This window comes from Bos indicus, chromosome 9 (assembly GCF_029378745.1).
Source record: "Bos indicus isolate NIAB-ARS_2022 breed Sahiwal x Tharparkar chromosome 9, NIAB-ARS_B.indTharparkar_mat_pri_1.0, whole genome shotgun sequence".
NCBI lineage: Eukaryota > Metazoa > Chordata > Mammalia > Artiodactyla > Bovidae > Bos > Bos indicus.
This window is the reverse complement of record NC_091768.1, coordinates 34,015,780-34,041,847: the sequence shown is the minus strand read 5'-3', so window position 1 is coordinate 34,041,847 and position 26,068 is coordinate 34,015,780. Positions and strand designations below refer to the sequence as shown.

The window sequence follows — 26,068 nt, the reverse complement described above, 5'->3', positions numbered from 1 at the left end:
TTGGTGATGGACAGGGAGACTGGCGTGCTGCAATTCATGGGGTCGCAAAGAGTCAGATACAACTGAGCAACTGAACTAAACTGAACTGATTCTGACTAATGTGAGGTGATACCTCATTGTAGTTTTGATTTGCATGTCTCCAATTATAATAGCAATTTTGAGCATCTTTTCATGTACCCATTGTCCATCTGTATATCTTCTTCAGAGAAATGTCTATTTAGGTTTTCTGCCCATTTTTTGATTGGGTTACTTGGTTTTCTTGTTATTGAGCTCTATGGGCTGTTTGTATATTTTGGAAATTAAGCCCCTGTCTTTCACATTGTTTGTGAATTTTTTCTTCCTTTCTGTAGAGTGTCTTTTTCGTTTATGGTTTATTTGGCTGTGCAAAAGCTTATAAGTTTGATTAGGTCCCATTTGTTTATTTTTGCTTTTATTTATTTTTTTGCCCTGGGGCACTTTATTGTCTTCATTTTATTTACTACACATTATATTTTGAAAGTAAATGTTGACTAAATAACATATTTTTACATAATTTATTTATCTGAAATAATAGGCACTTCAGCTGCAAGGCCACTAGGAAAATGTGTGGTAAGTATAATACTGTAACAAAAAGTTTTCAAATGAATAGAGTTTGTTTAGCCCTCAAACGTGCTTAATTTATTCAGAGGGTTTAGTGTGCACACTTATATTTTTCTGCATATATCCATAGAGTGTGTCTCTGTACAGACTGTTCACTTTGAAGAAGCAAGTGCAGAATTTGCTGGTTTTGGGGATGGAAGGAGATGTGCCTCTGAAAATTATATTCCACTTGTAGCCAGAAACTTTACAGAGCTGTTTTACTGTACTGGGCACTCCATATTGTTTCTCTGGAAAATGGGATGCATATGTAGATCTCTCTGTGTGTTTAGTGTGAATTTCCTTAAAAAGTCAAGTAAAAAAATAAAATATGTATAGTTTGCATATGTAGACTTGTAATGGTTATTTTTCATTTGATGTTTTTGTGTATATTTTTGAATTTAATCTTTATTTGAACTTTTTGAAGTAAGTTTTATTACTCAAAATCTCCCTCACCTTTGAGTTCTATTCTTCCCTATCTTAAAAAGAATACACACAAACCAAAACCCCATGAAAACCAAATAATAAAAATTGGTCCACATATACTAGCCAAATCGCTTTTCCCATGCGCTACTGCTACTTCTAAAGTGTCTAAAAGTTCAACCAACTTTTGGCGATATGCAAGGCTATAACCAATCCATCATTAAATCAGCGAGTTTTTGATGTGTAACAAACCACCCCAAACTTTACTGGCTTAAAGCCACAATCGTTTATTAGTGCACAAATTTATAGGTCAGCTATTTGGGTTGAGCTCAGCTGGGCTGGACTTCATTGAGACTCACTCATGAAGCTGCACTCAACTGGCAAGTTAGCTGGAGACTAGTTACCTCAGAATGGCTTCTTTTGGATCACTTACATGTCTAGCAGTTGGTTCTTGTTATTAATTAATTCTGGGTGTCACTGGAGTGATGGGTCTGATGTGTCTCCAGCAGGCTAGCCTGGGCTTGGCCATGTGGTGTTGTTTTAAGGTTTCCAGCATCATCAGGAGAAGTGGAGATTCAATATATATTAAGTGCTTTTCAAGACTCTGTTTGCATGTTTGCTAATAGATATGTTCAGACTCAACATAGGAGGGGATTTCCCAAAGGCATGAATGGAGAATTCATGAATCATTAGGAGCTAATACCGTAAAAATTCTATCACCATCACCATGTATGCATCCTCAATATGTTCTTGAATCACTCCTTTCTTTTCTGTTTTCACTGCCATTTTCCTAGTCCAGACCTTTGTTTTATCACCTGGAGTAGCAATCCTCATTTCCGACAAAATAGACCTTAAAATAAAGAATATTACAAGAGATAAGGAAGGGCACTACATAATGATCAAGGGGAAGACATAACAATTGTAAATATCTATGCACCCAACATAGGAGCACCTCAATACATAAGACAAACACTAACAGACATAAAAGGAGAAACTGACAGTAATACAATAATAGTAGGAGATTTTAACACCCACTCACACCAATGGACAGATCATCAAAACAGAAAATTAATAAGGAAACACAAGTCTTAAATGACACATTAGATGAGATGGATCTCATTGATATCTTCAGGACATTCCATCCAAATGCAGGAGAATACACCTTCTTCTCAAGTGCACATGGAACATTCTCCAGGATAGACCACATCTTGGGTTACAAATCAAACCTCAGTAGATTTAAGAAAATTGAAATCGTATCATGCATCTTCTCTGACCACAGTGCTATGGGACTAGATATCAATTACAAGAAAAAAACTGTAAGAAACACAAACACGTGGTGATTAAACAACATGTTTCTAAATAACCAACAAGTTAATGAAGAACTCAAAAGGGAAATCAAAAAACTCCTAGAAACAAATGACAATGAAAACATGACAACTTAAAACCTTTGAGTACAGTGAAAGCAGTTCTAAAAGGGAAGTTTATAGCAATACAATCCTACTTCACGAAACAAGAAAAACATCAAATAGACAACCTAACTTCACATCTAAAACAAGTGGAAAAAGAACAACAACAAAAAACAAAATTAGTATAAGGGAAAAAATCATGAAGGTCTGAGCAGAAATAAACAAAAAAGAAATGAAAGAAACAATAGCAAAGATTAATAAAACCAAAAGCTGGTTCTTTGAGAAGATAAACAAAATTGACAAACCTTTAGCCAGACTCATCAAGAAAAAAAGAGAGAAGAATCAAATCAACAAAATTAGAAATGAAGAAGGAGAGGTTACAATAGACAATGCAGAAATACAAAGGATTATAAGAGACTATTATGAACAACCATAGGCAATAAAATGGATAAACTGAAAGAATGGACAGATTCTTAGAAAAGTTCAATTTTCCAAGACTGAACCAGGAAGAAATAGAAATTATGAACAACCCAATTGCAAGCACTGAAATTGAAACTGTGATCAAAAATCTCCCAAAAAACAAAAGCCCAGGACCAGATGGCTTCACAGGAGAATTCTATCAAACATTTAGAGAAGAGCTAATGCCTATCCTTGTAAAACTCTTTCAAAAAATTGCAGAGGAAGGAACACTTCCAAACTCACCCTATGAGGCCACCATCACCCTGATATGAAAATCAGACAAAGACAACACAAAAAAAGAAAACTACAGCCCAATATCACTGATTAACATAGATGCAAAAATCCTCATCAAAATTTTAGCAAACAGAATTCAGCAAAACATCAAGAAGCTCATACACCATGATCAAGTTGGGTTGCATCCTTTCATCCAGGGATGCAAGGATTCTTCAATATACACAAATCAATGTTATACACCATATTAACAAATTGAAATATAAAAACCATATGATAATCTCAATGGATACAGAAAAAGCCTTTGACAAAATTCAGCACCCATTTATGATCAAAACTCTTCAAAAAATGGGCATATAAGGAACCTACCTCAACATAGTTAAGGCCATATATGATAAGCCTACAGCAAACATTATTCTCAATGGTGAAAAACTGAAAGCATTCCACTTAAGATCAGGAACAAGACAAGAGTGTCCACTTTTGCCACTATTATTCAACATAGTTCTGGAAGTCCTAGCTACAGCAATCAGAGAAGAAAAAGAAATAAAAGGAATCCAGATCGGAAAAGAAGTAAAGCTCTCACTCTTTGCAGATGACATGATACTGTACATAAGAAACCCTAAAGATAGTATCAGAAAATTATTTGAGCTAATCAGTGAATTTAGCAAAGTTTCAGGATACAAAATCAATACACAAATCAATTGCATTTCTATATACTAATAATGAAAAATCAGAAAGAGAAATTAAGGAATTGATCCCATTCACTATTACAACAAAAAGAATAAAAGATCTAGGAATAAACTCACCTAAGGAGACAAAAGAACTGTATACAATTATAAGACACTAATGAAAGAAATAAAAGATGACATAAACAGATGGAGAGACATTCCATGTTCCTGGGTAGGAAGAATCAATATTGAGAAAATGACTATCCAACCAAATACAATCTGCTGGTTCAATGAGATCCCTATCAAATTACCAATGGCATTTTTCACAGAACTAGAACAAAAAGTTTCACAATTCTTATGGAAACACAAAAGACCCCGAATAGCCAAAGCAGTTTTGAGAAAGAAGCATGGAACTGGAGGAATCAACCTTCCTGACTTCAGATTATACTACAAAGCTACAGTCATCAAGACAGTACGGTATGGCACAAAAACAGAAATATAGACCAAAGGAACAAGACAGAAAGCCAAGAAATAAACCCATGCACCTATGGGTACCTTATTTTTTATTAAGGAGGCAAAAATATACAATGGGGCAAAGACAGCCTCTTCAATAAATGGTGCTGGAAAAACTGGACAGCTACATGTAAAAGAATGAAATTAGAACACTTCCTAACACCATACACAAAGACAAACTCAAAATGGATTAAAGACCTAAAGACCAGAAACTTAGAGGAAAACATAGGCAGAACACTCAATGACATAAATCAAAGCAAGATCCTCTATGACCCACCTCCTAGGGTAACAGAAATAAAAACAAAAGTAAACAAATGGGACCTGATTAAACATAAAAGATTTTGAACAGCAAAGGAAACTAAGCAAGGTGAAAAGACAACCCTCAGAATGGGAGAAAATAATAGCAAATGAAACAACTGACAAAGGATTAATTTCCAAAATATACAAGCAGCTCATACAACTCAATACCAGAAAAACAAACAACCCAATCAAAAAGTGGGAAAAAGACCTAAACAGACATTTCTCCAAAGAAGACATACAGATGGCTAACAGACCCATGAAAAGATGCTCAACATTGCTCACTATTCAGTTCAGTTCAGTTCAGTCACTCAGTCGTGTGCGACTGACTCTTTGTGACCCCATGAATCGCAGCACGCCGTGCCTCCCTGTCCATCACCAACTCCCGGAGTTCACTCAGACTCACGTCCATCGAGTCAGTGATGCCATCCAGCCATCTCATCCTCTGGTGTCCCTTTCTCCTCCTGCCCCCAACTATTAGAGAAATGCAAATCAAAACTACAATGAGATATCACCTCACACCGGTCAGAATGGCCATCATCAAAAAGTCTACACACAGTAAATGCTGGAGAGGGTGTGGAGAAAAGGGAATACTCTTAGATTGTTGGTGGGAATGTAAATTGATACAGCCACTATGGAAGATGGTATGGAGATTCCTTAAAAACTAGTAATAAAATCACCATATGACCCAGGAATCCCACTCCTAGGCGTACACCTGAGAAAACCAAAATTGAAAAAGACACACGTATCCCATTATTTATTGCAGCACTATTTACAACAGCTAGAACATGGAAGCAACCTAGATGTCCATCAACAGATGAATGGATAAAGAAGTTGTGGTCCATATACACAATGGAATATTACTCAGCCATAAAAATGAACACATTTGAGTCAGTTCTAATGAGGTGGCTGAAACTAGAATCTATTATACAGAGTGAAGTAAGTCAGAAAGAGAAAGATAAATATCATATTCTAATGTATATATATGGAATCTAGAAAAATGGTACTGAAGCATTTATTTACAGGGCAACAATGGAGAAACAGACATAGAGAATAGACTTATGGACATGGGGAGAGGGGAGGAGAGGGTGAGATGTATGAAAAGAGTAACATGGAAACTTACATTACTGTATGTAAAATGGATAGACAACCGGCATTTGCTGTGTGGCTCAGGAAACTCAAACAGGGGCTCTGTATCAACCTAGAGGAGTGGGTTGGGGTGAGAGTTGGGAGGGAGGTTCAAAAGGGAGGGGATATATGTATATCTATGGCTGATTCCCATCACTTCATGGGAAATAGATGGGGAAACAGTGGAAACAGTGTCAGACTTTATTTTTTGGGGCTCCAAAATCACTACAGATGGTGACTGAAGCCATGAAATTAAAAGACACTTACTCCTTGGAAGGAAAGTTATGACCAACCTAGACAGCATATTCAAAAGCAGAGACATTACTTTGTCAACAAAGGTCCATCTAATCAAGGCTATGGTTTTTCCTGTGGTCATGTATGGATGTGAAAGTTGGACTGTGAAGAAGGCTGAGTGCTGAAGAATTGATGCTTTTGAACTGTGGTGTTGGAGAAGACTCTTGAGAGTCCCTTGGACTGCAAGGAGATCCAACCAGTCCATTCTGAAGGAGATCAGCCCTGGGATTTCTTTGGAAGGAATGATGCTAAAGCTGAAACTCCAGTACTTTGGCCACCTCATGCGAAGAGTTGACTCATTGGAAAAGACCCTGATGCTGGGAGGGATTGGGGGCAGGAGGAGAAGGGGACGCCAGAGGATGAGATGGCTGGATGGCATCACTGACTCGATGGACGTGAGTCTGAGTAAACTCCGGGAATTGGTGATAAACAGGAAGGCCTGGCGTGCTGCGATTCACGGGGTCGCCAAGAGTCGGACACGACTGAGCAACTGAACTGAACTGATGGCTGATTCATGTTGAGGCTTGACAGAAAACAACAAAATTCTGTAAAGTAATTATCCTTCAATAAAAATAAATAAAATTTTTTAAAAACATAGGTCAACTTTTACTAAAGATAAAATTTACCCTGCTTCAAAAAAGTTTTTTTGAAACAGTTTTGATCTAGAAAAAAATAGAGTAACGTAACATGTATCTATGTACTGTCTATCCTGGCATTTTTACCTTTCCAAACTACATATTGAATAAGAAATAAGCATATTTGCAGGATTTATAGTATGGAGAGTTACAAGGCAAGAAGAACAACCCTAAGGAAAATCTAGGGACATGTCTAGACACTTGAATGTGGTTGAGAAGCACTCTCTCAGTAGAGTCACTTCTGGTTCAGGACTGAGTTATTAGCTCTTAACCTCAATTCAAGCTTAATCACATCTTTGGAATGATAGTGGTAAAAGAGTTAACTGTTATTTACAAAATTGTCTGGTAACTGTCTTTGGCAGTAGCTACAGTGAGTTCTGGCTCAGAGTCAAACAAGAAGCTGAGTGACTATTTACATAGAAAATACCTTTTATTTTCCTTCATAGTTCCTAAAAACTGCAACCAGGAAAATAACATTTCTTTTTCATGCAAGACCTGTCACGAGGCAATGTTAATCCTTCCTTTAAATAATATTGCATGCTAAGTCACTTCAGTCGTGTCCAACTCTTTGCAACCCTATGGACTGTAGCCCACCAGGCTCCTCTGTCCACAGGATTCTCCAAGCAAGAATACTGGAGTGGGTTGCTATGCCCTTCTCCTGGGCATCTTTCCAATCCAGGGATTGAACCCTGGTCTATCGCATTGTGGGAGGTCTCCTGCATTGCAGGAGGATTCTTCATGGACTGAGCCCCCAGGGAAGCCCTTAAATAAGTAGTGTGTGCATGCCAAGTTGCTTCAGTTATGTCTGACTCTTTGTGACCCCATGGACTGTAGCCCACTAGGCTCCTCTGTCCATGGGATTCTCCAGGCAAAGATACTGAAGTGGGTTGCCATTTCCTCTTCTGGGGCTCTTCCCAACCCAGGAATGGAACTGATGTCTCATGTCTTCTGCATTGGCAGGTGGGTTCTTTATGACTACCACTACCTGGAGACATTAAATAAATTAAATGGAGATCAAATAACATTTTGTTGTTGTTGTTCAGTCACTTAGTCATGTTCAACTCTTTGCCACATGGACTGCAGCATGCCAGGCTTCCCTGTCCTTCACCATCTCCCTAAGCTTGCTCAAACTCATGTCCATTGAGCCGGTGATGCCATCCAACCATTTCGTCCTCTGGCGTCCCTTTCTCCTGCCTTCATTGTTTCCCAGCAAAAGTGTCTTTTCTAATGAGTTGCATCAGGTGGCCAGAGTTTTGGAGCTTCAGCTTCAGCATCAGTCCTTCCAATGTATATACAGGATTGATTTCGTTTAGGATTGACTGGTTTGATCTCCTTATGGTAATTCTGCAAGGAACTCTCAAGAGCTTTCTCCAGCACCACAGTTCAAAAGCATCCTCAGCCTTCTTTATGGTCCAACTCTCACTTCCATACATGACTATTGGAAAAACCTTAGCTTTGACTACATGAACATTTTCAGCAAAGTGATGTCTCTGCATTTTAATATGCTGTCTAGGTTGGCCATAGCTTTTCTTCCAAGGAGCAAGCGTCTTTTAATTTTATGGCTATAGTCGCCATCTGAGGTGATTTTGGAGCCCAAGAAAATAAAGTCTGTCATGGTTTCCATTGTTTCCCCATCTATTTGCCTTGAAATGCAAATGCCATGATCTTGGTTTTTTGAATATTGAGTTTCAAGCCAGTTTTTTCACTCTTCTCTTTCACTTTCATCAAGAGGCTCTTTAGTTCCTCTTCACTTTCTGCCATAAAGGTGGTGTTATCTGCATATCTGACGTTATTGATATTTCTCCCGGCAATATTGATTCCAGCTTGTGCTTCATCCAGCCCAGCATTTCGCATGATGTACTCTGCATATAAGTTAAATAAGCAGGATGACAATATATTGCCTTGACGTACTCCTTTCCTAATTTGGAACCAGCGTGTTGTTCCATGTCCAGTTCTAACTGTTGCTTCTTGACCTGCATACAGGTTTTGCAGGAGGCAGGTAAAGTGGTCTGGTACTCCCATCTCTTTAAGAATTCCCAGTTTGTTGTGTTCCACACAGTAAAAAGCTTTAGCATAGTCAATGAAGCAGAGTAGATGTTTTTTCTGCAATTCTCTTGCTTTCTCTATAATCCAATGGATGTTGGCAATTTGATAACATTAGTATCTGCCATTTACCTTATTTCCAAGGGCACATTCTCTTTCCCAGTCCTGATCACTGCTCAGATGAAATCTCGTTATAGTTTTCTTGAACCCCCTTACTTGGATTTTTCCCAATTAATTGGCATCTTATATTGATTTGCAATTGTGAAAAAAAAAAAAGTGGTTCTGCCTACATGTAAAGAGGAGTAATCTACAATGTTCTAACCAACTGGACATATCCTTTTTCTTTTTTTTTCTATTTTTTATTTAAATATTGAAAAAAATTTTTACACTGTTGTGTTGGTGTCTGACTCTTCGCAACCCTATGGACTGCAGCCCACCAGGATCCTCCATCCATGGGATTTTCCAGGCAAGAGTACTGGAGTGGGGTGCCATCGCCTTCTCCAGTTTCTGCCATAGAACAATGCAAATCAGCCGTAATTACACATACATCCCCTTCCTCTGTAGCCTCCCTCCCCTCTCCCCCAGCACATCCCTCTAGGTTATCACAGAGCACCAGACTGGACTTTCCGTGCTGCACAGCAACTTCTCACCAGCTATCCATCTTATTTCTGATAGTGTATATATGTTGATGCTACTTCCTTCATTCATCCCACTCTCTCCCTCCCCTACTGTGTCTACAAGTCCATTCTCCACATCTCTGTCTCCATCCTTTCCCTGCAAATAGATTCATCAATATCGCTTCTCTAAATTCCATACAGAAGTCAATGGCACCCCACTCCAGTGCTTTGCCTGGAAAATCCCATGGATGGAGGAGCCTGGTGGGCTGCAGTCCATGGGGTCACTGGGAGTCGGACCCGACTGAGCAACTTCACTTTCACTTTTCACTTTCATGCACTGGAGAAGGAAATGGCAACCCACTCCAGTGTTCTTGCCTGGAGAATCCCAGGGATGGGGGAGCCTGGTGGCTGCCGTCTATGGGGTCACACAGAGTCAGACACGACTGAAGTGACTTAGCAGCAGCATCAGCAGTGTTAATATACTATAATTGTTTTTCCCTTTCTGACATACCTCACTGTTTAACAGGCTCTAGGTCCATCCACTTCACTAGAGCTGACTCAAATTCATTCTTTTTTATGGCTAACATTCCACTGTCTATATGTACCACATCTTCCTTATCCACTCATCTGTTGATGGACATTTAGGTTGCTTCCATGTCCTGGCTATTGTAAGCAATGCTGCTATGGTCAGTGAGGCACATGTGTCTTTTGATTATGGTTTTCTCAGAGTATATGCCCTCAATGGGACATATTATCTCTTTGTTGTTTTTACTGACTCCCTCAATCCTCTCAACCATTTCTTGACCCTTCTTTGTCTTTCTTTCTCTCCTCCATGTTCTTTGTTTTCTAGTACTTCTTTCTCATCCTACATGCAATAAGGACAAGAAAGAAAGAGAGAGAGGAAGTGATGAAGGAAGGAGGGAAGGAAGAGAAAAAGGAAGGTAGGAAGGAAAGAAGAAAAAAGATTAACCTGGCATAATCAAGACTGAAGGACAAAGGAATTAGACTTGAAGAAATATGTAGACATAATTGATTGAAATCTATAGGACGGTAGCTAAAGAAATAGCTCATATTTTAAGAATAAGCCTGGGAAGTTTTTCCAAACTTTCAGTTTTCTTCATAGCAAATTTTGGATTAAATAGTCATTGTTATCTGGTAAGGTATCCTTATAACACTGAACTTGCCTATTTAAATTTTTTTCTTTATTGAGATAAAATCCACCATTTTAACCATTTTGAAGTATATGATTCAGTGTTTTTTTTTTTTTTTTTAGCATATTCACAATGTTGTGCAACCAACTCTACTAATTCCAGAATGTTTTCATTACCCACAAAGGAAACCCTGTATACGTTAAGCAGTCACTTCCCAATACCCCACCTCCAGTCACTCACAATCACTAATCTACTTTCTGTCTTTATGGAATTGTTTATTCTGGACATTTCATATAGATGGACTCATACAATATGTGGCCTTTATATTTGACTTCATTCATTTACCATTAGATTTTCAATTTTCACCCATATTGTAGTATATATAAGTTCTTCGTTATTTTTATAGCTAAGTATGATTCCTTTGAATGAATATGCCACATTTTATTAATCTACTCCATAGTGATAGACACTGGGTGGTATCTGCTTTGACTATTATGCATAATTTTGCTACAAACATTTGTATTTATGTTTTGGTGTTTTCTGTTTTCTGTTCTTTTGGGTAAATATATAAGAATGGAATTACTGGGTCATATAGTAGCTCCATGATATGACATGACATGAGTTTGAGCAAACTCTGGGAGATAACGACAGGAAAACCTGGTGTGCTGCAGTCCACGGGGTCACAAAGAGTTGGGCGTGACTTAGCAACTGAACAACCACGAAGAGTAGCTTCATGTTTAAATACTAGAGGGACTGCCAAACTGTTTTCTACAATGGCTGCATTTTACATGCTCACCAGCAATGTATGAGACTTTCAGTTTCTCTATATCTTACTTTCCTTTTCCTTTAAAAAATTATAACCATCCTAATGGGAGTAAAGTGCTATCTCATTGTGGTTTTGATTTGCATTTCCCTAAGGATAATGATGTTGAACATCCTTTCATGTGCTTATTGGACATTGGTTTACTTTCTTTGGAGAAATGTCTATTCAAATCTCTGGTCCGTCTATAAATTGGGCTACTATCTTTTCATTGTTGAGTTATAACAATTATTCAGATATTTGGGGTACTAGATCTTTATCAGGTAAGTGATTTTAAACGTTCTGTCATTCCATGTGTTTTCACTTTCTTGATAGTGTGTTCCTTGATGTACACATTTTAGTGCAGTTCATCTTTTTCTGTTTGTTGCTGTGCTTTTGGTATTCTATTTAAGAAATATATGCTTACTCTAAGGTCATGAAGATTTACACTTAGATTTCCTTTTAAGAGTTGTACAGTTTTAGCTCTTATATTTAGGTCTCTGATTCATTTTGAGTTAATATTTGTATATATTAAAAGTGTGAAGAAGAGCATCAAATTCAAAGCCCAGAAAGAGTCTGGGCAAGGAGCAAAATGTTTCTCAGAATCATTCTGCAATGAAAGAGAAAATTTCTTTTTCTTTTTTGCCTATGGTGCTAAAAAAGATCTAAAGTTTCAGAAAAAAAACTATTAGATACCTTTTATTGTGCTTAACTGTTCCAGTCACTGTCATAATAAAGAACACACCTAGGTTCTTTTTCACGATATTTTATTTAATTCTTACATCTGTGCTATAGTGTGGTATCTTATGTTGGCAGAACATGAGTCAAGCAGTCATCTACAAATGTGATTTTTAAGACACAGTTTTGAGAAGAAACAAGGGATGGAGCAGGACAGAGAAGAGGAAGAAGCCAAATAAGAATGTGTTTCCACAACCTAGATGTCCATCAACAGATGAATGGATAAGGAAGTTGTGGTACATATACACAATGGAATATTACTCAACTATAAAAAGGAATGCATTTGAGTTAGTTCTAATGAGGTGGAGGAACCTAGAGCCTATTATACAAAGTGAAGTTAAGTCAGAAAAAGACAAATATCATGTATTAACACATGTATATGGAATCTAGATAGTACTGGCGATCCTACTTGCAGGGCAGGAAAGAAGACATGGACATTTTGGACACAGTTGGGGGAAGGAGAGGGTGGGATGATATGAGAGAATAGCATTGAAACATATACATCACCATATGCAAAAGAGAAGACAGTGGGAGTTCGATGGATGATGCAGGGAACCCAAAGCCAGTGCTCTCTGACAACTTAGAGGGGTGGGATGGGGAGGAAAGTGGGAGGCTTTCAAGAGGGAGGGGGCATATGGATACCTAATGTGGATTCATGTTGAAGTATGGCAAAAACCATCATAATATTGTAAACTGATTATCCTTTAATTTAAAAAGCTAATAAAAAAAAAGGAAAAAAAAAAAAAAAAACAGGCTTCCAGAAATAGTCCAGCAGATGATGCTTCAGCCTGATCCCACAGAGGAACTTTGGATTGTAAACTGCAGCTCGTATTTATCCACCACGAGGTCAATGAGCTAGGCTTTTATTTTCCTTAATCATCAGTCATTGGCTAAGGGCTATCCAGGGGATGTATAAACACTGAGGTACTGGGGCTCTGCCTATGGGCAAAGGTGGTCTAGTAGCCAAGGGCAGTTCCTCCAAAGAAGAGTCTCAGGTGCCTTCAGGTGGTGGGTGGTAGAGCTGGTTACTGGAAACAAAAGGAAGTTGAAGCTGGAGAAAGGGTGGTTCAAAAATGTAAGGGGGACCCAAGAGGATATGAGAAAGCACCCATGGGTCTGCTACAGATAGTTACTATTTCTTCCAGTTTAGAGAGAAAGGAACAGAAAGGTTAAGTGCCCAGAGTCACTAGGAGAATGAGTACCAGTGTATCTGACTCCAAATTCCTTTCGCCTTTAATGTGGTACCTCCAGTCATGAAGATACGCTCATTTGGGAACTTTCAAGAATCTTCTTTCTCGTATATCGCTGGGCTGTTTTATTCAAACAGTAAACTTTTTCAGGTATTCTTTGAGATCTGTAATGCATACAGAATTCTGTATGTGTGTGTATGTGAGTGTATGCATGTGCTTTTATCTTCTGGGAAGAGAATCTATGGCTTATGCAAGTTTCTTAAAGGAATATAAAAAACAAAATGTTTAGAAGCATTATTTTAAAAGATCATTTTCTATATTTACCTATTTTCCTGCCTAGGATTTTTTTTTTTACTTGCTTATCAGTCTTATGTCTCTAAATCATTGTTCTTAGGAGCTCAAATTATGATAATCACAAATGGCAATTTAGGATGATAAAGCTTTTTATTTCCCTTCTCAGAGCACCACTCTTATTGCATCTGAGAGGGATTGGTATGAACTCTTTTTTAAACATTTGATATAATTCAGCATTCAAGTCCTCTTGTCTTAGGCTTTTATTGTTGGAAATGTTATTACTGATTCAATTTCTTTACTTATGATAAGTCTTTCAGGTTTTTATTTCTGACCAGTAGCACACAGAACTTACATATTATATTGTTAGGGGGAAAGAGTTTACTTAAAAATAAAGCAAAAAATTCACTTGGGGCCTTAAATGGTTTGTGTTTAACTGGATAATTGCCAGATATTTACTTAGTGTCCGTATGACATACACACACACATACAACCTGGCCATCAAGTGATATTTTTAAAAAGCTATTTTTAAATCCTAGTAATTTTCCTTGAATGTTTTTCTTCTGATTATGTGATACAAGTGGACAGAGTCTTTCTGTGTACACTTAACCACTAGGACTTCCTTTATAGAGTGAGTCTGAGGGTGTTTCTGTAAAGAAGGGACATTCTAAACTTTAGCATTGTAGGGCTGAGCCCCATGGACTGAGAAAACTCTGAGGCTTTGCAGAGAGGGGGTACTGGGTAGAGGAGACTGATACTGAAGGTTGTAGGGAGTGATGGTGGTATAGACTTAAAGCTTTGGGTGCCTGGATAGATGGATTGCCCCAACCTAGATCCAGGCTCTGGAGGTACCAGAAGAAAATCTCTGACAGAGAAGTGGTGACTTTCCCATAAGTTATGCTGAAAAATGGGTAAGGGTCAAATACACTCATAATCTTAGCCACTTTGACAAAGTAATACTCTTAGATTGTTCTACTCCTACCTATAATCCACCCTTCAGCCATCCACCACTTTGGGTCCCATTTTGCTTTTTCCGTGTTATATTTGGATATAATATAGTTTAATATTGTTAAATTTCAGGAGTGATCTATCTTACTAATGTTCTAAATGAGGATGGCAGGCTGCAGGTTGTGGTGAAAAAGTGTGAATGAAAGCAAGATATTTGCTCTCTCTGGAGAGCACCAAACATATAGATAGTAAGCACAGGGCAATATCTGTCAAAAGAACAGAAGATGGAAGGAAGGAAGGATTCTGTGTCAATGGGGCAACACATAGCCCAAGTCTACTGATTTCTTCTTAAAGAGAGAACAAGATATTTTCCCCCATACACGACTATCTCGGCATTTTAGATTGGAAATGAAATGTGGCAATCTCATTTTTTCATTTCCGCAATGGTCCATTGCACTACCACCAGGTACGAGGGGTGAGGAATCGTCAGGGACGCGTTTAAATTACAAAATATGTAGAGACTGGATGCATCTTTTCCTCTAAGCTCAGAGCCAGATCCCCAGAGCGCAGAGAGGCAGGCATTCTGCGCTGGGGAGCAAGGCAGTCTCGCCACTTGTGGGCCGAGATGGCGTCTGTCCCGGTCACTGAGAAGACCCCTCACCACCCCCTGCCCCCCACAGCCCAGGATTACTCTGGGAATAAATCAACCCAGGCCATGTTATGCAAAGACTGAGCGGTGCTCTGAGGTCCCCGTCTTCCGGCCTGGGCGTGCAGATTCAGGGCTGTCCCCTGAAGCATCCTTGATGTCATCTGAGAATAGAGGTGGGGAGAGTTGCTTCTCCCCTCCCTCGGCATCCTCCCCGCCACCCCCTGCACCCCCGCCACCCCGAGATGACAGTGTCGCTTTCTTGGTTCTTTGGAGAGCTTTGGGTGTGAAAAGTGTCCTCAGTCCCAGCTCAAGATGGGAGAAGAGGAAACAGAGGGAAGGAGATGTGGGGAAAGGGACTTCATTGCTCAGGCTTGACTCGCGCAGGTGAGGAAGTGAGTTCTGAGCAGAGCATCTGTCAGGATGGCAGACAGGTGGAGACAGGCAGTCCCGCCTCGGCCCACCCGGTTCCCTGGGCGGTCAGAGCTGCACCTGGGCCGGGCCTTCCTTCTCCGCGACGCCCGGGGGATCCCGAGCCGCGGCCTCCGTCTCCGCCCCAGCGGCCCCGGGTCCGCAGCCCCGCCCCTCCCCGCCCCGCCCCGGCCTCCCGGCTCCGCTGGGCGCCGGTCGACCGCCGGGCGCCCAAGTCTCGGCGGCCAGGAGGATGGCCAAGCTCCCGGAGCTGGAAGACGCCTTCCTGCAGGCGCAGGCTTCTCCCCCGGTTTCTCCCGAAGTCCAGGAGTGTTGTGTGCAGCTCCTGGGCAAGGGTTTGCTCGTTTACCCCGAAGAACGGGTGTACCTGGCGGCCGAAGCGCAGCCGGGGCGCGCGCTGGGCAGCGGGGAGAAAGCAGACGACCCGGAGCTGCCCGGGGGAGTTAAATCCGGTGAGTGCTCTGCCCTCCCGGGACGTGACTGGGACTCGGATGTAGTTTTAAAAGGGCCTCCAATAATAAAGATAAACACATCGCAAACGTACATGTGTTTCCCCTAGGAAAATGCTGGTCGAATAGAAATTAAGTCAAAGGGATTTTGTATAACTCCTCCGAACCCCCATAGGCCACCCCGTTTGACCCCAAGATACATTTAGAGCTAATTAATTGATTTTATATTCTGTTTTCCTTTATCATCTTTTCAACTGGCAATCAGAAATGCATTTAAGCAATGGTAACTTTTCCTCCGAAGAAGAGGATGCGGATAATCCAGACAGCAAAACTAAAGCAACCGATCCACACCTCTCACAGAAGAAAACCATCACGCAGATTATGAAGGATAAAAAGAAGCAGACCCAGCTCACCCTGCAGTGGTAAGGCTCCCTCAAGGGTACCTATAACACCTGTTGAATTTTTAAAGTCAGTATATTCAGATTCTTTGCTTTTCTCCATTTGGTTTTCAAACTTTCTTGGAGGAGTTTAAAAGACCAATTAGAAATTCATCCAAAAATTGTTTTCACTGAATGTTTCATATAGAGACATATCCTGGTACGGGTGAAAAATGATCTGCAATGCAAATAAAAATCATCACTTTGTTCACTATTGGCTAACTTCTTTGTAATTTCTTTGTTGTAGTTTCATTATTGTAATTTCTTTGAATGTAAGCAATAATGAATTTTTAATAACTTATTTGTTCAACATGCAATCAACTCATAAACTTTTATGTTTATAAAACATGAATCTTAAAAATAACTTAAAAAGAGGAAGGATCTTAACATTACCTTTTACTATAGAGCGCAAATTCAAAATTGTGTATCAATTGTGTATCAGTTCAGCCATATGATGAAATATGTTTGAACTAGAAGACATAGATCAATCAGTTAAAATGGTGCTATTAACTTAAATAAATATTCAACTATTTTAAAAGTAGCTTTTATATATGATTTATTACAGTGAATATCACTAATTAGATTTTGTGGAAAATCTTCTAAAACCAAGAGTTTATCAATAGGCTCTCTAAGGTCCTACAGAACCTTTTATAATATTGTTTCAAAAGGAGGAGGAATCTAAAGTAGAAACATAATATTAAACTTCCCTATGTAGGGTAAAGAAATTTCCTCCCAAATTCCAAATAGGATGCAAATAAGTTAAAATGTCTATTTGCTGATAAGTTACACAATCTGTTTATATGTAAAATGTGATCTAAATCTTAGAAAAATACAATAGAAAAATCAGTATCTTAATAAAAACTAGTACATTTTATTTCATTTAAACATTGAATTACAATTTGCATATACTAAATGTTTGTGATTGTGTCCTTAATTCTTCCAAACATTTGAAGTACAACCTTAATATCCTTCTAAAATTATGGCTAATCTATTGAAGTTGATGTCTCATTTATTAGTTAAGAATATACTAGAGCAATAAATAATTGAGCTAACTATCTTAAATATTTAGGAAACAGCTATTTTCTTTAGGTTAATTGGGGCAAAAAGGTTTTGACTTCAGATATATTATGAAGGTTTTTTGAATGATCACTTCCATTCAATTTGAGCGAATGGAAACAAATTTGGGTTTTTATTTTATAAATATAAATACATTACAATTAAAGAAAAAAGTCATATCCAAAATTAAGATTGTATTTATGTCTAGGATTAGTCAGTATTTTGAAGACAAAAACAATGCCAACACCGGGTGAAAAAGTGGACATTATATGTGTCATTTAAATATAGTTTAAATAGTTGAGTATTTCTCAGTAATTTTCATATGTTTTGAGGCTATAAAATGTCATCATTTTTGTTTGAACTTTCCACACTCTCACCCCCTCCCAAAGAGATATATAGTTTTTAAAAAACCTAGTGGAGTTATTCACCTTTTGATAATTTTCCCTTACGATTACAGATTATAGTGGGGATGTTAAAAATTAGAATTAAAAATTAAAGTGAAAAAATCTGCCTGAGTAGCTTCAATTTTCACTCTTAGCTAGGTGTTTGGTTTTATGTATGCAGATTTTACTTGGATTTCCATCTTTCTGTGACAAAGGATAAAAGGAACCAAATCCCAGGAAACACATCTTGTAGCTTTCATCTCACGCACCTTGGGAACATGTTAAATCAGAGATCTTGAAGAGTTTCACTCAGTTTTAACCTAAATGTATATTCTATATTGCATTGCTCTTGTATAGTAGTAATTATGATTTTACTGTACATAAAAAGAATGTAAGTAAATTTTAGCCATTATTATCTACTGAAAGGGTAGAAGAATTGAGAGTAGAATCCACAAGTTCTGATTTCTTGATGGCTGTTCAGGTATTTGTAACACTTAAATATATGTTATAACATTTATATAAATTGTGTGCAGTTGCAATTGCTGGTATCCAAATTAAGTGGAATTATTTATAAATTTTCAAAGATTATATGATTATGTTTATAATATAGAACTGAATTTAGTGTCATGTTTGGTGGCATCTATAGAGAATAACATTATGTTTTGTGAGTACAGGATCTTTTAGGTAATTATAAGTACTGATTACAGCAAAAAAGGGTAGATAGAAATAAATCGGTACTATTTCAAACTTAAAGTTAATGTATTCTTATGTATTTTGCAAATAAATGTGTCACCATACTTCCCCAACTATTCAATGTTCAGAGCCAGTTTGTGAGTGAGTAAGAGATTGTAGGCATTCGCCAACCTGAAGCCTCTCAAGAATGTTATTTTAAAAATCCATCACCTTCAATTTCACTATTCATATTTGGTTATCACAGAGCAAAGCCTGATGAACAGTGAAGATTTACTCAGAAGTAAGGCTTATTTGGGCACGTGGACCAGGCAGAAGTGATTTTGTCTTAGCCATGGGTGTTTTAACTGCACTAACAGGTGTTCATTGAGGTTCTTGTTCTTCTAACTTTAATCCTTGTGATTATATTTTCAATATTATCCAGAATAAAAGAAGTCTACTTATGTCTGCTCATGAACACATTTATATAGAGTCTGTGTTCAAAAGGAGCATTAAAACAATGTGAGGGGGAAGGAAAGAAGAAATAAAGAAAAGGTTTGAACTAATTCTTTGCCCTTTTTCTTAGGCTTGAAGAGAATTACATTGTATGTGAAGGAGTTTGCTTACCACGGTGCATCCTTTATGCACACTATTTAGATTTCTGCAGGAAAGAGAAATTAGAGCCAGCCTGCGCGGCCACCTTTGGAAAGGTAAATAACACATTTTGACTATACTGCCTTACAACTAAAGTCATATGAGGCAGACAGTATGGAAACAAACTTAACTGTTCAAGTTTTCTTACAGAATATTAAGAAATCTGTTTGTAAATGAAATCTCTTAAGGACTGCATTTGAAACTACTCTATGTTTAATGTAGATTTTACCTACTATTTGTTTTACCTTGAACTGTAATTCTGTATGTTTTAAATATTAGAACCCTGGCTACCAGATTTAATGTGACCTTAAAAGAAGCTTCAGATAAGTTCCATTCCCTTCAAAGAGGGATACATTAAAAAGAATGATATGGCCTGTACTGAGAAGCAAAATTAAGTGGAAATGACAAGTATCTTGTTAATATAATTGGTGATTGCATTTATTCTATCTCATAAACAGTTCTCTTAATTCTCCATTTGCTCTTATGTATATTTATACCCCAAACTTCCGAGATGTTGTGACAGGATTGGTTAAATTTCTCTCCTTTAAAAACATTCCTTTTTACTGAACCTGTGTGGTTAGGATGGGAATCGCTATAACTGATTGCTACTGTATTTACATACATGGGACTCATTTTAGGAATTTGGAAACAGTATCTATCTCTTGAGAAAGTCTTGTTTTTTGAGATTCTTGTCCTGCTCTATTGTCTTAAAAAATCTCAGATATCCCAGAAAAATTGGAACTTTAGATCTCAACTATTACATCTCTTATCAACTGAAATCCAAATTCTAACCTGTAGAGGGACTCATTGTATTAGAAAATAATGATGACTATCGTCTGGCTTCTCAGTTTTTTTTTTTTAATAAAATAATTTATGAATTTATTTTGAAAACTTATCTGTTTACAGCACACAGTATGATAAGGGCATGGTAATCCAGTGATTTTGGTTCCAGCCTAGGCTCTAATTTGTTGGGAGACCTGAAAAGCACTTAACCTCCTGAAAACTCAGTTCACTCATTCTATAAAATGAGGAGGTTGCATAAGACGACTTCTAATATCCATTTTAGCTGTAATATTTTACTAGGCCTCCTTATGATAGTAATTCTTAACTGTTTGGGGCGCCATGAAACACTGAAGATATGATAAGAACTACAGAACCAGTCCTCAAGAAATTGATGCACATTAAAGCATAAAGTCTGCCATGGAGTCTTTAGAAGATCATGTCTAGATCTCCTAAGATTCAGGTTAAAAGTGCTGTTTTATGCAGAAGAGATTTTTGTTCATGACTCAAGCACTAATTTTTAGTCAGTTTAGAGAAAAAGAATTTAAAACACTGAAATTTGAAACCAAAGAAAAGAAAAAATTTAAAACACTGCTGTGGAGATCTGGTAAGACAAAGAAAATTTCCATGTCCTTTCAGAGCTGGAGATAGATATTTAATTTGGGTGAATCTCTGCAAAGAATTACTATAAAGAAACTCAAAATTTCCCACAAAGTATATAAATAAAGTAATAATTGTTCTAGTAATAATATCAAGCAAGAGCACATATTGGTATAATCTGCTTTGGAAATTGAGAAAAGGGCAATGGAACAATATCATCAAAAAAAAAATACCTCTCTCCCTGTGCAGATGTGTCATTATGTATCAATATGTGTATGACATTATTTTTTCCAGACTAAATATTTACTCAAAGCTCAACATTTGTTTTCTAGAATTAATTGATCATGGGAGGCTTGCAATAGAACCCCACACCTTCTAAAAACTAAAGTAATTGACTTTCTTTTCAGACAATTCGTCAAAAATTTCCCCTCTTGACGACTCGGCGGCTCGGAACAAGAGGCCATTCAAAGTAAGGCACATGAATAAGCACATTTCAGATCTGTACACATGGTACCTTATACATGAGCACTAACACAGTGTGAAACAAGGATTGTCTTTATCGGTGAATAGAACTAGGTATTCTCTTCTTGATAAAGCAGAGAACTGCTTTACTAACTATTAAGACCTAAAAAGAAAAAAATAAATGGATTTTAGAATAATGTTTAAAAAGCTAAATTTACACAGAAAAATCATTTTTTTCTGGTGAAATAATCTTTATTTTATTTTACATTATTATTTAATTTTGGCTGTACAGGATCTTTGTTGCTCTCGGGCTTTTCTCTAGCGAGTGGGGGCTACTCTGCAGCTGTGGTGCACAGGCTTCTCATTGCGGTGGGCTCACTTGTTGCAGAACACAGACTCGAGGGTGCATGGGCTTCAGTAGCTGTGGTTCCTGGGCTCTAAAGCACAGACTCAATAGGTGTAGTGCACAGGCTGTTGCTCCATGTCATGTGGGATCTTCTCAGACCAGGAATCGAACTTGTGTCTCCTGCATGGGCAGGCGGACTCTATACCACTGAGCCACCAGGGAAGTCCTCTGGTGGAATAATCTAAATGAATCATTTTTACAACCTTAAAGCCATGGCTGAAGGTACCAGCATCATGAAAAGGAAATGCAAATGGATGCCTAAGTGACTGGGTGGAATCCACACACTTCCAAAGAGCAGGAAGGGGAGGGAGGGATTGAACATGGTCCAGGTTCTTCCTCTGTTTTTTTTTTTCCCAGATAATAATTTATTTATATCGCCCTGTTTTCCATTCAAGACAAATGACAGGCACAAATGACTCAATGGAAATATAAATATAAAACGAACAGTCACATTTTCTCTCTGTTGATAACGTTAGCTTTTGCTTATCTCTCGTGACAATCTCTGCAGAACCTTCAGCTACAGGTTCCTGTTCATCCATTATTTCTTTTGTCCACCATTTTTTTTTAGTTTTTCCTTTCCTAATGTCTACAAACATATTCAGATCTCTTCTGTGTTGATAAAAATAAAATTATCTCAAACCTGCTATACTCTTCAATATTGCTGTTATTTTTCTTCTCTTTGCTATTTCTTGAGAGTAGCTATCTGTTCACTTACCTTACCACTGATCACATACCTCTGTCTCGCCCATTTCTTTACCTGGACAAAAACTCAATGGCTCGTTTTTACTGTTGCTGATCTTCCTAGGCACCTGTCTAGAGTTTGAATCCACTGATAATGTCCTCTTAAAATAAATAAATGCATAAAGCTTCCTCTATGGCCTTTCTGTCACACCACTATCAAGTCTTTTTCCCTCTTCTGCCGTTTATTTTCCAGTTTATCCAGTGTCTCTTTCTGCCCTAACATCTAGTCCAGCATAGTCCAAAAAATATCCAATTAAATTTTCTAGAAGCCACGTTAAAAAAGTAAGATGAGACAGATGAGATTGATTTTAATATTTTTTTAAGCCAACATATCCAAAACATGATAATTTGACCATATAAAAAATAAAATTATTGATGAGATATTTTACATTCTTTCTTTTCTACCAGTGTTTGAGATCCCATGTGTATTTTATAGCTACACTACATAGCAATTCAGACTAGTCACATTTCAGATGGCTCAGTAATAGACATGTGATCTGTGGCTATTCTCTTGGCTAGCTCAGCCTTAGTCATTTGCCGAAAAAATAGATCCTATTTTATTATGAATTCTCTTGAATCTGTGTCTCTCTCCATTCATACTTTCAAAACCTGACCTTGACCCTGTCTTTCTAGTCTGTTCAGTACAGTTCTCATCTTGACCTTGTGAAGTTCAGATTCAATCTTTTCTCTGTCATCCTCAGACACTTTCACCTGCTCTTGACAAACTTTTCTAACTTCGACATTAAAGGCCCATTACGATTTAGTGCCAAACCATTTTCTTACCTTATTATCTGCTCCTCACTTTTCAGCATGCAGCCTGTGCTCTCACCAGTTTATTGATCACTTAGTTCCCTTTGCTTCCCTCTCAACTGCCACTGTTTTGTTCTTGCTGTCTTCCTCCATGGAAGATCTCCTTTTCCCTAGAAGGGAACGGAACCCCTATCCGTTTAAAAGAATGTCTCCTGAACTTCCTCTTCTTTTGAATCTTTTCTTTGCCTCTTGACATTTTGTAGGCTTTTTCTTTGCACCCTCATGGGAGAAGGCAATGGCACCCCACTCCAGTGCTCTTGCCTGGAAAATCCCATGGATGGAGGAGCCTGGTGGGCTGCAGCCCATGAAGTTGCTAAGAGTCAGACATGACTGAGTGACTTGACTTTCACTTTTCACTTTCATGCATTGGAGAAGGAAATGGCAACCCACTCCAGTATTCTTGCCTGGAGAATCCCAGGGACAGGGGAGCCTGGTGGGCTGCCCGTCTATGGGGTTGCACAGAGTCGGACACGACTGAAGTGATTTAGCAGCAGCAGCAGCAGTTTTTGATACCTATCCTAGTGGGAAATTAACTTATCTCCTCCTCTCAAAAGATAGTGTTTTGAAGATAGAGACTTTGTCTCACCCATTCTTGTATTCTTCCTGTGGTCTGCTATGTAATAGATTGGACTCCCCTGGTGAAAGTGAAAGTTGCTCAGTCATGTCCGACTCTTTGCAACCCCATGGACTGTTCGGTCCATGGAATTCTCCAGGCCAGAATACTGGAATTGGTAGTATTCTCCTTCTTCAGGGGATCTTCAAGCCTGGGATTGAACCCAGATCTTCCGCATTGTAGGTGGATTCCTTACCAGCTGAGCCACAAGAGAAGCCCAGGATTCCTTGCTGGATCAGTGGTAAGGAATCCACTGGCTGATGCAGGAGATGTGGGTTTGATCCCTGGGTTGGGTAGACCCCTCAGAGAAGGAAATAGTGACCCACTTGAGTATACTTTCCTAGGAAATCCCATGGGCAGAGGAGTCTGGTGGGCTACAGTTGAAGAGGTAGCAGAAGAGTCGGACACAACTTAGCAACAAAACAAAAACAATATAATAGATTATCAATTAATATCTATTTCACTGATTCCTGTTAATGTTAATAGTATTGTGACCTGAGAAATGAAATGCCAGATTGAAAAAGACAAAGTTGGCTCATTCCTTCTAACCAAATCAGCTTTTTTTCAAAGTTGAATCAGTTTAACTGGCTAATTTCTACTGAATTTGATTCCTGCTGAACTGTGTAGGGAGATAAAAGATTAAATAGTGTTTGAGGTAAATAGACAGTGGAAAAAGAGGCTAAGCAATGCAGAGAAATCCTCTTCACGGGGTCTACAAGAGGACAAGCAGGCAGGCTGCAGAGAAAGTCAATTAATCCTAGAAGGAGCCTTTAGGATTAGGAATGAATCATTAACCTTGTCCATTGTGACAGTGAGGCTCCCGTGTGTAGGTTTATGTTGTAAAACAATATGTAGTGACTTCAGGGAGTTTGTTTGGTATCTAACAGCTGATGCCCAAGAGCATAGCATTAACAATTTGAATTTGTTCCTACTTTGCTGCTATGCCATTTGCTTTTTATAAATTGCATATTATACTTTTGGTACTTGATATCATGGGGACATTTTTTTCTTTGTATCAGCTAAGTATGTTGAAAGATATGGCAAGCTGTAGAGTTTGTGTATTTTGTCATTGTTCATATTTTGATGTAATTATTCTTAGTGAGATGATTTTCCTGACTTTTTCATTTCCAAGAAATACTCTTAGACTTTTTTTTAATCTTAGAAGATAATATATCAAGAAGTAGAGTCACCTAGTGGTCAGGATTATGAGGTTTAAAGTTGAACAAATCTGAGCTTTAATCCCATATTCCCATATATAACTGGGTGAGTTGTTCAGCTTTTTATCAAGAAATTGGCTATGCCATTAGCTATTGGATTTGGTATGAGAATTAAATGAAAAAAGTATAGAAATGAATGGAGACATGAATATGCTTTCAACCTCGCTATCCTTAATAGTAAAGAATTATTATTAATAGTAATATGAAATTAATAATATATTATTCACAGTGCATCCAAAAATCAGCAATGCAACTAAAAGTTATTACTTATCGAGCACTACACACACATGCACACATACACACTCACTCTCTAATCTTTACGATGACAATACAAGATTGGAATTACTGTGTTTTGCAAAGGAGGAAATTGCAGTTCAAAGATCACTGACTTGCCCAAGGCCATGTAGGTACTATAACATAAAAATGTTGGCATTTAAATCAAGGTTTATTTGGCTCTAAAGTTTGTGCTTTAACAACTGATAAAATTTCTTCTCTCCAATATGTCATATCAAAAAGTTGTATAATTGAACTTTTGAGATTTTGAGGTATACATTTTATTTATTTTTTCTGATATAGCAGTTGTAAATGTTCATTAATATATTAGACTCTTCTTCAAAGAGCTAACAACATTTCTCAAGCATCAACATAAGGCATTTAAAATTATTTTATATTTATTTAGACATATTTTTGTTTTCTATAAAAGCAAATTTGTAGCACAAACAGTTTTACATTCTGCTTTGAATTTTTGTCCAAAATTTCTCTATGTTGGCATATTATCTTTACAATCATCATTTCTACTGGCTGTTTAATATTTCAAAAATTTGCCTTTTATGAAAAAATATTTTTATGTGTTTGGAAATGTGAAAAATTGATGAAACAAATATAAATGAAGAAGTAAGCATGTTTTGGAGAAAGAAGATTTATAATTTCTCCCAATTTTACTAGTAATTTTGGAAAACTTTTTGTTGTCATTTTTATAATAGTGCCCAGAATGTATAATCACTAAATATCTATTAAATTATTTCTAACATATGAATAAATTTAGTATTAATTTATTTATAAGTAAATAAATAATAAACACAGTCCTCCATCCTTCCATTCACTCTCACCATCTCCTTCCTGCCAAGGAAACTAACAATCCCAATGGCAGTTTCTGCATGTTCTCAATACCAGTATAAAAACTGACTTTGCTTTTGAGGTTTTTTTTCTCTCTTCTCTTTGATTCACCACCAATGTCAATAATATACTTTTATTTTCTTTCCTGTGC

The 26,068-nt window shown here is 37.8% G+C and overlaps 1 protein-coding gene across 2 annotated transcripts in view; it reads left to right on the top strand.

Annotated features, from left to right (window-relative positions):
* Positions 1-26,068, top strand: part of RFX6 (regulatory factor X6) — a 123,314-nt gene that overhangs the window by 54,494 nt on the left and 42,752 nt on the right. Inside the window, exons 1-4 of one of the 2 annotated variants that reach the window (XM_019966898.2) lie at positions 15,715-15,976; positions 16,239-16,395; positions 19,105-19,228; positions 20,960-21,021. In XM_019966898.2, the coding sequence (XP_019822457.2) occupies positions 15,757-15,976; positions 16,239-16,395; positions 19,105-19,228; positions 20,960-21,021 (563 nt within the window). In that variant the 5' untranslated portion in view covers positions 15,715-15,756. Of the gene's footprint in view, positions 1-15,714; positions 15,977-16,238; positions 16,396-19,104; positions 19,229-20,959; positions 21,022-26,068 lie in introns of those variants that run through there. The other variant, XM_070795928.1, reaches the window with a different exon arrangement.